Genomic DNA, 14,285 nt, shown 5'->3' with positions numbered 1-14,285 from the left:
CGTCAGAATTGGAGCTGATTAAAACATCCCAATAATCCACACCAGTCCATCAGTGCATGTTGTAAAAAGCCAAATGTATGTTTTTGTAAAAAAAAAAAAAAAAACTAATCCATCATTAAGATGTTTTAACGTCAAACCATTGCTTCTGGCAAAAATACTACACCGTAATCCATAAAAATATTTCCTCCAGTGAAAAAGCCATTTCGTTTGCATAGATTAAGCCAAAACAGTTTAGTCTATTAATATAGTATAACATACTTCTAAACAAGGAAAGGTGGATTTTGACGTAAGAGACAAAAGACTGGACTTTTTTACTGGAAGAAGCGTTATTATGGATTACAGGCTCATATTTCGGCCAAAAGCAACAGTTAAAAACGTCTTGACAGATTTGTTCACAAACACACTTCTCCGGGTGTAACCTGATAGACTGGAGTGCGGTGATGTTTTTATCAGCTGTTTGGACTCATTCTGACGGCACCCATTCGTGTAATGCTACATTTTCATTTCAGCAGTTTTTCATTTTCAGGGCAACTATTCCTCTAATATTCGGCGGTCTGCACGCGAAGTCCCGCGTAGATGAAACCCATCCGCTGACGTTGTAGTCCCGTATCCGCGGCGTGTTTTGAAAGCCAGGGGCCTAGCTGACGACAGGCTTTAGCGTCTCCGCAGCCGCGTTGACGGTGAAGGCGGCGATGCTGATTTGGCGTTTGACCTCATCCCAGGACTTCTGCGGGTCCACCGCGTTCTCGATGTCAAACAAAGCATCATAAATCCCTGGGAAGGACTCACCCGCATATTTATTGTGACTGCTGGGCGCAAATATGATATGCCTGGAAGAGAGACGAGAGAGGAAAAGACAAACAAAACAGACACAGGTAATACTTAAACTGATCTCGAGTGGTAATTACTGTCGTAATGGAAGTGCAGGTAACGTACATTTGGGATTTAACATGACCAGTTGTTTTGAGCTCTAATACTCCAAAACATGTGGTTTGTTCAGAAGCAGATTCATACAAACCACTAATTTCAGGCCTTGAACTTTTAGTCTGTGATAAGCAGCTCGCCAGATTTTTCCCTGACAAATGTTTTGTAAACAAAATCCCACAGATAAGCAGTTTTATTCAAAGGTTTGGGGACAGTAACTAAAAGACGTTAACACTTGCATCAAAAATGCATCAGAAATTATATTTATAATATTACAAAATATTTTAATTTCTATTAACATGTGAATCCTGAAAAGCATGTAACATGGTTTCCACAAAAATATGAAGCAGCATAACTATTTTCAAATTAATTTTGATAATATAATAATAATAAATATTTATTTTCAATTAGTTGTTTTCAATTTTGAATAATTTTTTTTATGTCTATATAGCTTTATTTTATTTAAGTACATCGAGTTTAATTACTTTAAAACTAAAATCGATGCTTCTGCAATTGGTGAAAAGTTTTTTTTCATTCGTATTTTGCAATTTATTATTCATTTTGGTTTTAGTAACAAAACATGGTTTTAGTTTTAAGTAACTATAACCCTAGTCACCCTTGTCGGGTGCTCATTAATGATTCTCCGAACCTCGAAAAGTCGGATAGTTTACCTGTAAAATGGTCTCCCAGGCAAACCCAGAGGATCAGTGAAAGCTCTCTCTAAATACATCAGCTGATCATTCACCATCCGCACGGCCAGAGCGCTGACGAGACAACAGGTGTGAGAAACGGGCATCATGCGCAATGAGACAAAAACCATGAAAACCTAGTCACGTTGTCCTTCGTACTCGGATGTGTCGAGCTGATCGAGGCGCTGATGGAAGTCTCGTGCCGCGACCGTGAAGTTCTGGGCTGCAGAGAAGAGAGAATCTAGAACAAAAAGCATAAAGAAAGATGCTGACCGACAGGAAGAAGACGAGCTGCAGCCCAGTTCTCATACTTTCACCCTGCACTCTTAAAGGGATACTCCACCCCGAAGTTAACATTTAGTCATTCATCTCTTACCACCATGACGTTTCAAAAAACTTTGATTTAAGAAATTTTAGATGAAAACCAGGAAGTTTGTTACTGTCCCACTGACTACCAGGTAATAAACACTAAAGAGATCCAGAAAAATATGAAAAACATTGTCAGAATGCTCCATCTGCCATCAACCGCAGCGTTACGAAGCAACGAGAATTATTTTTGTACGGGAAGAAAATATTCAACAACTCTTCTCCTCAGTGTCTTGCTTCACCGTAGCGCCATTTTAGAGAGACACAGAGGAGACAAATTGTTGAATAAAGTTGTTATTTTTATTTTCTTTTCATACAAAAAGTATTCTTGCCATTTCATGACGTTCAGATTGAACCACTGATGGCAGATGGACTATTCTGATCATGTCTTTAATACTTTTCTGCACCTTTTTTCATCCAAAATATCTTAAATTACGGGTTTGGAACAACGTGATTAATGCTTAAGTATTCATTTTTGGGACAAAGTACCCCTTTAAAAATAAAGCTTCTTAATTGTCACCTGTGGTTCTTTAAAATCCATAGAACCTTTTCAAAGCACAAAAGGTTCTTTATACTGGAAAAAGGTTATTTCGAATGTTCTTTGGGAGTCCTGAAATGTTTCTTCTACTGAATCTTGAATTTTTTTTTTTATGTGAACATAACAATAGTATGGCTGAATAGCATGAATACCGAATGAGACGCTGTACTGCTGCATGGCAGCGGGATGCTTCAGTGCCAGCTGGGAAATGCTGTCGGCGTATTTGGTGAGAGACGTGGCGTATTCCACACAGTCCAGAGGTAAGACTGTAGAATCAGCCAAACTGAAGATGAGTCCTGCCCGGACGCGGCCCACGGCCTCCAGCCGGCGGAAACTGGGGTCGTAGAATCGCTCCACGATCTCATAGGTCTCATACACGCTGTGATACACGGGGTAACTGCTGTAGCGCTCGGTTTTCTGCAAAATGGTTTAAATGCTAGGTGTGTAACTAATGCTTGTACCATGCTTTTACAAGTCTAAAAAAGACACTCACTCGGTTTTTGGTATATCTCGCTCTTCCGGATGCAATGCCCAATCTGATGAAATATGCTTCAAAATCACTGCCAGAGCCCAGTTTGCTGATCCTACAGAGAAAACACACATTTGCTTGGAAAAGTCACATATCTCTAATCGGTCAGATGTTCTTATAGATGTTTAGGATCATCGTCATTATCTTCAAGCTGCTCTTTATTACCATGGTGCATCTCTATCTGTGGAGTTGTCTCGTTTGTGCCAGCTCTGATATAAAGTCATGCCCTCTTCTCCCTCCTCCGGACTCGAAACCTTCACAAACACACTATTAACATCACTCGCATTTATACAAGTATACGGAGACAGACAGAGACAGACACAGACAGAGACAGAGAGACAGACGCAGACAGACAGACAGACACAGACATACAGAGACGGAAAGACAGACACAGACAGAGAGATAGAGAGATAGAGACTGAGATAGAGACTAAGATAGAGACAGAGACAGACACAGACACAGACAGAGAGACAGACACAGACAGACAGACAGAGACGGAACGACAGACACAGACAGACAGACAGAGAGAAAGACACAGACAGACAGACAGACATACACATACAGACAGACAGAGACGGAAAAACAGAGACAGACAGAGAGACAGACACAGGCAGACACAGACATACAGAGACGGAAAGACAGACACAGACAAGACAGAAAGACAGACAAAGACAGAGACCGAGGCAGACAGACAGAGACAGACACAGACAGACACAGATAGAGACATAAAGACAGACACAGACAGACAGACAGAGACAGACAAGACAGAGACACAGACATTCAGAGATGGAAAGACAGAGACAGACAGAAAGAACAGACAGACAGAGACAGAGATAGAGACAAAGATAGAGACAGACAGAGACACAGACACAGACAGAGACGGAAAGACAGACATAGACAGGCACAGACAGACAAACAGACAGAGAAAAGGACATAAAAAGACAGAGAGACAGAGACAGAGACTTCAGACTTCAGTTTCAGTGAAACAGACAGAGTCAGACAGACAGAATCTCACCTTCTTGGTGATGTCATAAACCAGAGTGTGTAGGGAAGGAGTGCAGTCGACTCTCAGTGTGTACATACCTGACACACACACACACACACACACAGAGAGAGAGAATAAGAGACCTGAATACTTGCAGATGAGATCAGCACTGCTTTTACAGCAGATAAACACTAATAATATTTATTTATGTATGTGTGTGTGTGTGTGTGTGTGTGTGTGTGTGTGTGTGTGTCTGACCCTCAATAGCAGAGTCTGCATTGATGTAAGCCACAGCTCGCTCCTGCAGGACTCTGGCGTGATCCTGCAAACACACACGAGAGCAACAGAACACTGAGAAACTGATACAGATACACAATCATTCATTCAGTCATTCATTGATTCTTTGACTGAATAAGCAGTTTTGAATTAAACTGTTCACTCCCTTTTTTTGGTTAATTTATTTATTGGTCATTAACTTGTTAATTCTGTCTAGCATTTACTAATTTCTTCATTCATGTATTCATTCAATCGTTTATTCATGCATTTTGTAATCAATTCATGCATTTTTTAATCAATTAAATCAATTTATTTCTTCATTTAAGGTTTTTTCAGTAAATTCAGTTAATGAATAATACATCCATTTTTTTATTTGTCTACCTATCTTTCATTCAGTCAGTCATTCAAAGTTTTTTAAATTATTTTTCATGTTTTTTGTCTTTTTTTCAGATCCTTAATTTCTTTTAGAGAATCACTTATCCATTTTTCACTAATTTGATCAATGATTCATTCATTCATTCAGTGGTTCATTCTGTTCATTCAAAGACTAATTTATTCTTTTGTTCAATCAAGAGTCCATTTCTGCATTTAACTGTTCATTCATGCATTCATTTTGTTCACTCAGTGTCTATTAAATGTATTAATTTAGCTGTAATTTGTTAATTCAGTCAAGTATTCATTCATTGTGTTCACTGATTCAGTGTTTCATTCATTCAGTCATGTTTTTTTCCATTCACTAAATCAATGATTCACTTTTGCTCATTTTCTGTGCACTTATTCAATCAACAGTTAATTCGCTGATTCATTAATGCATTCAAACATAGTATTTGTTTCTTTTGTCATTCGTCCATTTGCACCTCTGCCCATTCTGTGGATCCCTGCAGACCAAACTCTTCCGCGTCCCAACTGGCAAAGATCAGCGTCCTCCTCGGCCTCCAACCTAAAACACACACAGAGAATGAACATTTGAATGAAAATCAAAGCGATACTGCTACACACGAATCTAGACGACGCGCACCTTTCTTCATGAGCTTCCCAGCGGCTCTCACGTTCTCGTGCACCACAGCAGCTCCTGACACGGGGTCGATCCCTCCAAACACCCATGCGTCACGATGGCCGCCCAGAATCACGTACCTGTCTGAACACACAAAACCGAACTGAGCTGCACAGACCAAAACAAACTCTCAAACAGAGTAACACAACTCTAAAAAAGAAACTAGATGAGCGGATGTCACCTGGCTCCACCGCTCCCCTGATCCAGCCAATCACGTTGTAGATGCGGGTCACCTGATTATTGGTGTGGATGTTCATACGCACTTTACTAAAATTTCAAAGACAAAATCCAATCAGTATTTTGTAGTCTCTGCTCGGATATAACCATCTGCCAAATGCATTAATGTTACTGCAGCTATCATTTACAGCCTGCTAAGTGTGTGTGTGTGTGTGTGTTGGTATCTCTGGTTTATAAGGACACAAATTTATATAATGATGTGGAGATATTACAAAAGGCTTAAAGCAGTCATATGATGTGGATAAAAAAAAGCACATAATTTTGTGTATTGTGCACTGTGTTTGTGCAGTTTAAGGTGCAAAAAACACATTATTTTATCACAAAAGAGGCATTTGTTGCATCAAGAAGAGACATAATTACTGATTATCACGACTTAGTACGGTCTTTTTACGCGATGCAATGTAAAAAGACACCATGTCTGCATTTGTGATGGGAAAAATGAGCAACAAGCAACAAGCACAGGTTCTTTTAATAATAAAACAAACTTAAAAGGTTGTGAGTCAGAAGCACCAGACTGTCCTTGCAGAGTTAGAACTGACTCACTTTATAGTCTCTTTGCACAGTTCTGTGTTAATGCTCTGAACACACTCTAATATTAGTGTTGAACTGTTCTGGAACAGTGTTGTAAATATTACTTGATCCTTGATTTGTAGTTGCGTCCTCTTTTGGAAGCACAAACAAAGTGAGTGAGTTTCACTTTCACAACGACACACAACGTTTCCAGAACATGGCGCCCGCTTCAACAACGCAGTGAGAATAATAGCTCCGCCTACTTTCTTTGAGTAAACATTTGGGTCGGTGTTATAAAATAAACCTACTCTGTGACGTAGAAAAGCGGGGGCGTGTTTAAGCGAGACGTTTTAGGGGGGTGGGGACAAGTCCACTCCAAAGAAAAAAAAAAATTTGAATGACGTCTTTAAAAAAAAAAAACATGCTAAAATGGTGGTTTTTGGAAAAAAAATAAAAATGCACAAAATTTCCTGTAAGGGCTGTTGCAGGGTGACACAAAATAGTTTGTATAAGTTTAAAAACCGTCACGCATATGGAGAGTCCCCATAAACCATCAATATCAACGTGCGTGTGTTTAATAGGTGGCCTCCCCAAACACAAGGCCTTTGTATCAAACTGGCCGACCTCCAGAGTTCATTACAGAACAACAACAGAGCCACAAAAGTGTGTGTGTGTGTGTGTGTGTGCTGTGGGAAACAAGTGTGTGTCGCCTCCCTTTGAGAACGCTGAGTGCACAAACCTCTCAGTCCTGCTGACATCACGCATATAAATGAGTTAACCATTAGCGGGAGCGCAGGAATATGCGTGCGTAAGCTGATTATGTATAGTGTAAAGTTGAAGTAATGCTTCATAATAGCAGGATCACAGGTTTCGGGGTTAAAGGGCAGGATTGGACAATGTTTTAACTTTAACTGTCTGACTGAACATGTCTATTTTTACTAAACACCCATGCTATATGATTCATACGAGCACATCATTCGGGAGAAATTTTTTTGTAATGTTACATCGAAATGTAGCAACCTTTTTGCAATCGCATCCCACATTTCATGATGCAACCGAGTCATTTTAACACTAACTATTCTCTTGTAATCTGTCATATTAGAGGCCAAATGCTTTTTTTTAATGCTATTTCATGCTGTCTTAAGGCGAGATACCTCAAGGGAACAGATAAAGATATAGTAAATATGCTAATGAGGCAATATATGATTAAATATGCAACATCTGAATCAGTTTCCAGAATAGAAATCTAAACATTAGATAAAGCACAGTTTAAATTCCTTGTAATTTTCTCTCTTTTTTTGACAGTTTTTCTCTTTTTATCGCCCTATGCACGTATGCATGTCTTAGCCTTTATTGTATTTTAAATCTGCAGAGGTCAATAGACACTTAAATGTGTATTTTAGATGTTTCTTTCCACTAGTCTGAAAGAAGACTTGTCATGGAGGCAAAATTGATCAGTGCATGTCTGCAGTGTCTTGCCTTAAAAGATAAAATGTGGATTTGCAGAAGTGTCTGTCAGGAAGGAAGTCTCTTACTTCTGATTAAAACCATCCATGAATCCCGGTCCGATTCTGTACGAGATGTTCAGAGCACCTTTCCAGTTATCCGGAGGAAGAGGACCTCCCATATGCCTACAGAAAGAGACGTTATACAATTATACAGTGGTGACCAAAATAGTATTATTTTCAGCAGCTAAAAATGGTTTTAGTCCATGGTTTCAATGGTTTTAATTCTATCTATTGCTGTAGTGTGAGATGGAAATGTCAGTTTGCATTAATTTTGCCATTAACTGTCAATTGGATTTTTTGTGCTTCAGAGATCAGATTCGACTAAACTTAGGCAGACTACATCCAGAGACACAGCCAAGTAAAAATGCTGTAAAATGATGATGCTGTCAAAAATAATGTCAACATTTGGCGTGAGCGTCCTTTGAAGCGTCGTTTGAAGCCATTTTTCTCTCGTTGCACTTCTGTAAAGTTTTTCAGGCAACTGCAAGCAGGTTTCTTGAAGCCTTTTGGAGACTCTGCCACAGTTCTGCTGTATTTAGTTTGTTATGACAAATTAATTACAAAATTAATGTTTGGAAATGTGAGCTACTGACACACTACATCAAAAATAGAATTAACCGACCATTTTCATCGGCTGAAAATAATGTGTTAACAATTTTGGCCACCTCTGTATATATATTTCAGATTAACTAAGAAACATAAGAGACAGTAGATGACACATTTTCATTTAAATTTTTATTTTAATATAATATCATTTGATATATTAAAATAAATAATAAATAAATAATAACGAATGCATTACATACTGATGAAAAAGTATAATTATTCAAAATTATTTTAAATGAAAAAAATTTAATAAATAAATATATATATATATATAAAATTTTATATATAATATAAAGAAAAGATAATAATAATATAATTTCTCTGTTAAAAAAAAAATATATATATATATATATATATATATATATATATATATATATATATATATATATATATATATATTTTTTTTTTTTGTAATTATATTAGCTGTCTTTGGAATATTTTTAGCCGTGGTCGACTCACTCCAGCAGGTGAATTGCATCTTGATATCCGATGGGATGCACTGGAATCTTGGGAAGCCCCACTGCATCCTCCAGACTCGATCTGTAGGTGTACTCTACAAGACATTGGCGAATCACAATGATTGCATTGAGAATCTCATTTCATTAAATTGCACTTGCTCAGCAAAGTATCCTCTGCAGTGAATGGGTGCCGTCAGAATAGCCTTTAAACAGCTGCTAAAAACATCACAATGATCCAGTCCAAACTGTTTATAATACACAGGTGCTGGGCATATAATTATATAATAATATATTATTATATATTATGATTGCAAATGGCGCCAATTCTCCCCCGATTCGAATCTTTTCACTGAAGAAAGCAATATTATGGATAGAGGCCTTGTAATTTTAAACACTTTTAATTTATGGACTAGAGTGGTGTGTGGATTTTTTAAAGCATTTTCTCGTTTGAGAATCTCTCTGAAGCACACACACACACACACACACACACACCTTTGGCCGGGTATCCGGGTGTGAGCGGGTCTCCGGCCCCGTTCAGATTCAGCACGTTTCCTCTCTGAGCGCCTCCTCCGGGCAGGTTCCAGCCGTCGGGATACGGCTTCACTCCGTCAGCCCAGTAATCCGCAGGGTCCGAGAACAGCACGATCCCTTTAGCTCCGGCTAACATCGCGTTCTTCACCTGCAAACGCGAGCAAGCCGGCTCAGCCCACAGCATTTTCTTCCGCGTGTCAAACGTAAACGTCTCGGCCGAACCTCACCTTGTTCCCACGGAAGATTTTGCCGTATCTAGCGATGACGATTTTTCCCGAACAGTTTATTCCCAGCTCTCTCTCCAGCTTGAAGAAATCCTCCGTCCGGCCGTAATTAACATAAACCAGCTCATCCTACGGTTCACAAACAGCAGGTTCATTTTACCGTAACTGTGACGTTAAAGTACAGCACTGTTCGAAACGCTGCTCTCTGTAACGGTTTTGAAAGATGATTTTATGCTCATCAAGGCTGCATTTATTTGTTAAAAAATACAGTAAATTCAGTAATTATTATTAGCATTTAAAAAAAGCTGTTTTCTAGTGTAACATTTAATTTATCCAAGCTGAATTTCTAGCATTATTACTCCATTTTACAGTGTCGCAGTGATCCTTCAGAAATCATTCTAACAAGCTGATTGGCTGCCCATGAAATACTTTAAAATTAAAGCATCAATTAAAAAAAAGTTGCACTGCTGAAATGCATTTCATTTTTAAGGATTGCTTGAGGAATAGAAAAGTCATTAAAAGAATTAGTTTGAAATAGAAAGCTTTTGTTACCTTATGTCTCTACCGTCACGTTTGATCAAATTAATGCAATTTCAATTTCTTTCAAACAGACACCAGATTTCTGAATAGCAGTATGAGGGGTATAAGACAACCCTTTAATTTGCATTCATTAATCAAACCCCAGGCTTCGACACTGAGAAACTGTTAACAGTCGGTTTTGATTTCATGCTTATTGTAAAATATCAGTATTTGCCTATTCGAGCATTACCTCCGGTTGTCCTTTTGCAGAGAAAGCACTATAAGGGGGACGATATCGGTAACATCTTCATAACCCTCGGGGACCGGCTCAGCCAGAGAGGTGTTAAAGATCTGAGAGAGGGAAAGTAACGAGTGACCTCTGTTATTTATTCCATTATGCACCGCAATCGCTATTAAACCTCTACAGACACAGTCATGAACTATAACCTGTCGCCATGACAACCAAGCTGGAGTCGTTACTCGCAGCCTCACTAGTGAAAAGATAAATGGCTTTAAAGCACACACACACACACACACACACACACACACACACACACACAGAGTTTTGAACCCAACTGATGATCTAGAACTGTTTTTGGCTGTTTAAGGGTCTGTGGTTGTTTAAAAAAAGGCACATTAAACGTTCTCCAGATCATTGTTTTGGTACATATATATAAGCACATATATATGGTTAGTAATGAACACAAAGTTCACTCTTTTTTCGGAACTATGACATCATCAGGCCTTTACTGTTCTAAACGTTCTATTTGAACAAATTTTTAAAAACTGGAATTTTAACTGGAATAAATTGGAATTTTCATTCTAAAAGAGAGCACATGTGTCTAGTGCACGTGGGCTCGCACAACTAAGCACGCTTAATAGCAGGAAACTCTGAGCATGCAAATTACTGGCTGGCTGATAAGGGTTGTGCAAGGTCCGTTGCAACAACTAGGAGGAAGGCTGTCTTTATTATCTCCACTTTTGCTCGAATGAAACCTTCATTTAAATTTTATGCAATATTACTGATTGATCCTGAGAGAGGGAGGCCCGGTCGAGCCCGGTCGTACCTCGTTGCCCAGGCGGTCCACTATGGAGATGTAATTGGGATCGGTTTTATTTGGGTATGACAGCAGCACGTCGTACGGCTCCAGCTCCACCGAGTCCAGCCCAAACTCCATCCACTCGGCCCGGATCTGCTCGGCCAGATCCAGATTCTGCTGCGATCCGGCCAGATGGGGCAGCCTCGTGAACTTCCTGTTTGGTGAATTACGAGAGACGGTAATCTAGATCTTTAAAAACTCGGTTAGCGGGCTGTGCGTTTTACGCTAACATGCGCAGAAGTATGCGCTAACATGAATAAATCACCCAGAAATTCGAATCATCCAAAATATACTCAACCTCAGGATGTCCGAGAAGTACATGAAACCGTTTCTCCATTACACTTGAAGAAATTTAGCATTAAATTGCACTTACTCTGCAGTGAATGGGTGCCGTCAGAATGAGATTCTAAACAGCTGATAAAACATCACAATATTCCAGTCCAAATGGTTCATAATACATAATAACACTCTCCCATTGTCCTCCCCTGCTTCATACTGAAGAAAGCAATATTATGGATAAAGGACTTGCCATTTTAGCCTGAAGCAATGATTTGAAGTCAAAAATGTCTTAATTGGTGGATCGCAATCTGTGCATTTATTATGGATTATTGATTTTTTTTTTTAAATCTCAATTTTCTAAAATTTTCAACATGAGTTCATAAACAATGATTAACATTCTGCTTGCTCTGCAACTTTAAGCGCGCTTCGCAGAACAACAAAGTTCTAATCTTTAGAAGTGTCGCAATAATGAACAGATATAGACAACGATGAGATGGCTAGACGTCTGTCTGTAAATACGATTTGAGGAATGACATGAAGTAATCAGTACGGGGGGGAAGCTGATTTGATATCTTAATAAACCATGTCTTCAAATTCATAATGTTATTTTAGAAATTGCTGTATTCTTGTTGCCGGTGGGAATCAGTTGTAGAGTATACGTTTCTAAGCCCCAGGTAAACTTAAGGGGATTTCTACCACAGACGGCACCCATTCACTTGCATTTTCAGCAAACCATTCCTTTAATTATAGTAGTCACTAACGTTAGGACCAGTGTGTTTAGGGCACACGGACAAACGGGCATCTTTTACCCACCTGAGATGTTGTTTAATATTCTCTGCCCGCATCTCATCCAGAAGTTCGTGCAGGAAGCTTTTGGATGCACGTCCATGATTGACAGTAGTAGGTCGAGCGAACCAACCTGAGAAACAGACACCTGTTACACCGAACCATGTCTGAAAAATAGCAGCGATTAAGAGGAAAAAACGATGACTTCTGTATTCCCTGTACAACAGAGTAGGCCATTACTGAAAGCAACAATAAACATAAAGTGCACAAAGCATTTATGGTTCCCACGCCGTCCGTTGCATGACTTTATTTGATTTATTTTAAGAGCCAAACATAACTGCATTGATCTGATATTACCAGGTTTTCCATTACTGGTCTCTTCGATGCACATTTATATTCCAAAATGAAAACATAAAGCCGTTTTTCATCGTTAAGCACCTGTTTTATTTTCATATTCATTGTTTGAAGTGAATGGGGTCTCTGTATAACCACACCTGCCCTGAAGGGATCCAAGAGCTGAGGAATGCAGTAAGATCTGGACAGGTGAAACCCACAGGTGTCTAACACCCGAGTGTGTTTTTCCACCACAAGCAACGAAAAGCAAAAAACACTCGTTAATGTGGAATCTGAAGGGTTTAACAACTTCGACATATTTAACTAAATATCCTTTGGAAAAAAAAAAGTATGCGCAGTGGACAACAACTCAAACATGCATTAATCACGAAAAGCATTGCAGATAGTAGTTATACCTTTATAAAAGCAGAAAAACTCACCGATGATAAAGCCAATCAAGAAGAAAGCCGTAATGACCGTTAACCGGCAGAGCCAGCTTATTATTTTATCCTCAGATCCCATTTGAATAAGCGCCTCGCATTAACGCGTTGAAAGTTGTCGGACTAGTGCTAGGAGGAGTGAGATACGTGGGCGGGTTTTGACTGGCTTGTGTTCATTAGTTCATTGAAGCGAATCGGTTCGTTTGAACGAACGCGGTTCGCCAATCCGCTTGCGTTATCAAGCAAAAAAGTCATCGTTTTACGCGTTTCTAATCGAAAGCGAACTGCTTAAACCAGCTTAGGAAGCCAGGTTAACCGGTTTGCTCTCCCGAAACCGGCTGGAAAGTGGCCAGAACCCCGCAGGCTGGACGGCTATTGGAGTTTTCGGCAGAGACGTATATTTCTTTTGACTCTTAATCGACTCGATTGTGTCAGAAGGTCAACTCTGGCGTTATTACAACGCACAGCCGAACACGTACGCGTGTTTTTCAAGCTGCCGTTAAAGAAAGACTCGAGAGCGCTTGGTTTTGATTCCAGAGAATCGACACGATGAAACGATTCGAAAGAATGATTCTTTGGCGAGTCGGACATCGCGGGTTCAGTATTCAGTTGCCGGTTGTAATACATACATAAATAAAGGCGACGCGGTTGGAGCACACGCCGACTCATGAAATGTCGTGGCAATGAATCACTAATGATGTTGCTAAAAATAAGGTTTGAATAAACCGGACTCGTTTGGACAGCTGCGAGTCGCAGCTGCGTTTCTGACGAGTGAAGCTTCTCGGGAATGAGCGAAGTCGGCACATATCATCACATATCAACTCTTTTTATCATGTTTGAAATTGTTTTGTGGTTGAGGCAACATTGAGCATGTCTATCGGTGTAATGTAGAACTGGATGCGCGAGATGAAAATAAGCCTAACATTTCGACTCGTTCAGCAATAGATGGCGCCGTGGGCCCGCGTTTCATTCATTTATTAGATGCAACTCGACGTGCTGAACATCTCAGAGTAACAAACGATTGAGTCTACTTATGTATTCTTATACATTTAACGTCAAAAGTGGGTGGATAGATAGATTAAACAAAAACACAATATATAAAAAAAAAAATATATATATATATATATATATATATATATATATATATAATATATATATATATATATATATATATATATATATATATATATATATATATATATATATATATATATATATAAGAAAAAAAAAAAAAATATATATATATATATATATATATATTGCATTAGTAGCCTAAGCCTAAATAAAAAGACTACTAGTGTTTAGTTTGCGCTCATAAATTTAGTTTCTATAAAGTATTTAATTTCTGTGCGTATTTACAAATTATTAAAGTAAAAAAACAAACATATTAAAG

The 14,285-nt window shown here is 38.9% G+C and overlaps 1 protein-coding gene across 1 annotated transcript in view; it reads right to left on the bottom strand.

The window, feature by feature from the left end:
- naalad2 (N-acetylated alpha-linked acidic dipeptidase 2) overlaps window positions 1-13,029 on the bottom strand; it is a 13,429-nt gene extending 400 nt beyond the window's left edge. Inside the window, 20 exon segments of the mRNA XM_043258717.1 lie at window positions 1-830; window positions 1,596-1,688; window positions 1,773-1,854; window positions 2,670-2,934; window positions 3,011-3,101; window positions 3,212-3,300; window positions 4,062-4,129; window positions 4,290-4,353; window positions 5,165-5,247; window positions 5,326-5,445; window positions 5,543-5,628; window positions 7,644-7,739; window positions 8,682-8,775; window positions 9,173-9,359; window positions 9,439-9,564; window positions 10,205-10,239; window positions 10,242-10,305; window positions 11,022-11,208; window positions 12,147-12,252; window positions 12,893-13,029. The exon segment at window positions 1-830 is cut by the window's left edge and continues 400 nt beyond it. Coding sequence (XP_043114652.1) covers window positions 638-830; window positions 1,596-1,688; window positions 1,773-1,854; window positions 2,670-2,934; window positions 3,011-3,101; window positions 3,212-3,300; window positions 4,062-4,129; window positions 4,290-4,353; window positions 5,165-5,247; window positions 5,326-5,445; window positions 5,543-5,628; window positions 7,644-7,739; window positions 8,682-8,775; window positions 9,173-9,359; window positions 9,439-9,564; window positions 10,205-10,239; window positions 10,242-10,305; window positions 11,022-11,208; window positions 12,147-12,252; window positions 12,893-12,974 — 2,211 coding nt within the window. The 5' untranslated portion in view covers window positions 12,975-13,029 and the 3' untranslated portion in view covers window positions 1-637.
- Between the last annotated feature and the right edge of the window lie 1,256 nt (window positions 13,030-14,285).

The sequence above is a fragment of the Puntigrus tetrazona genome, chromosome 15 (assembly GCF_018831695.1).
Source record: "Puntigrus tetrazona isolate hp1 chromosome 15, ASM1883169v1, whole genome shotgun sequence".
NCBI lineage: Eukaryota > Metazoa > Chordata > Actinopteri > Cypriniformes > Cyprinidae > Puntigrus > Puntigrus tetrazona.
This window is presented reverse-complemented; position numbering and strand designations above follow the sequence as displayed.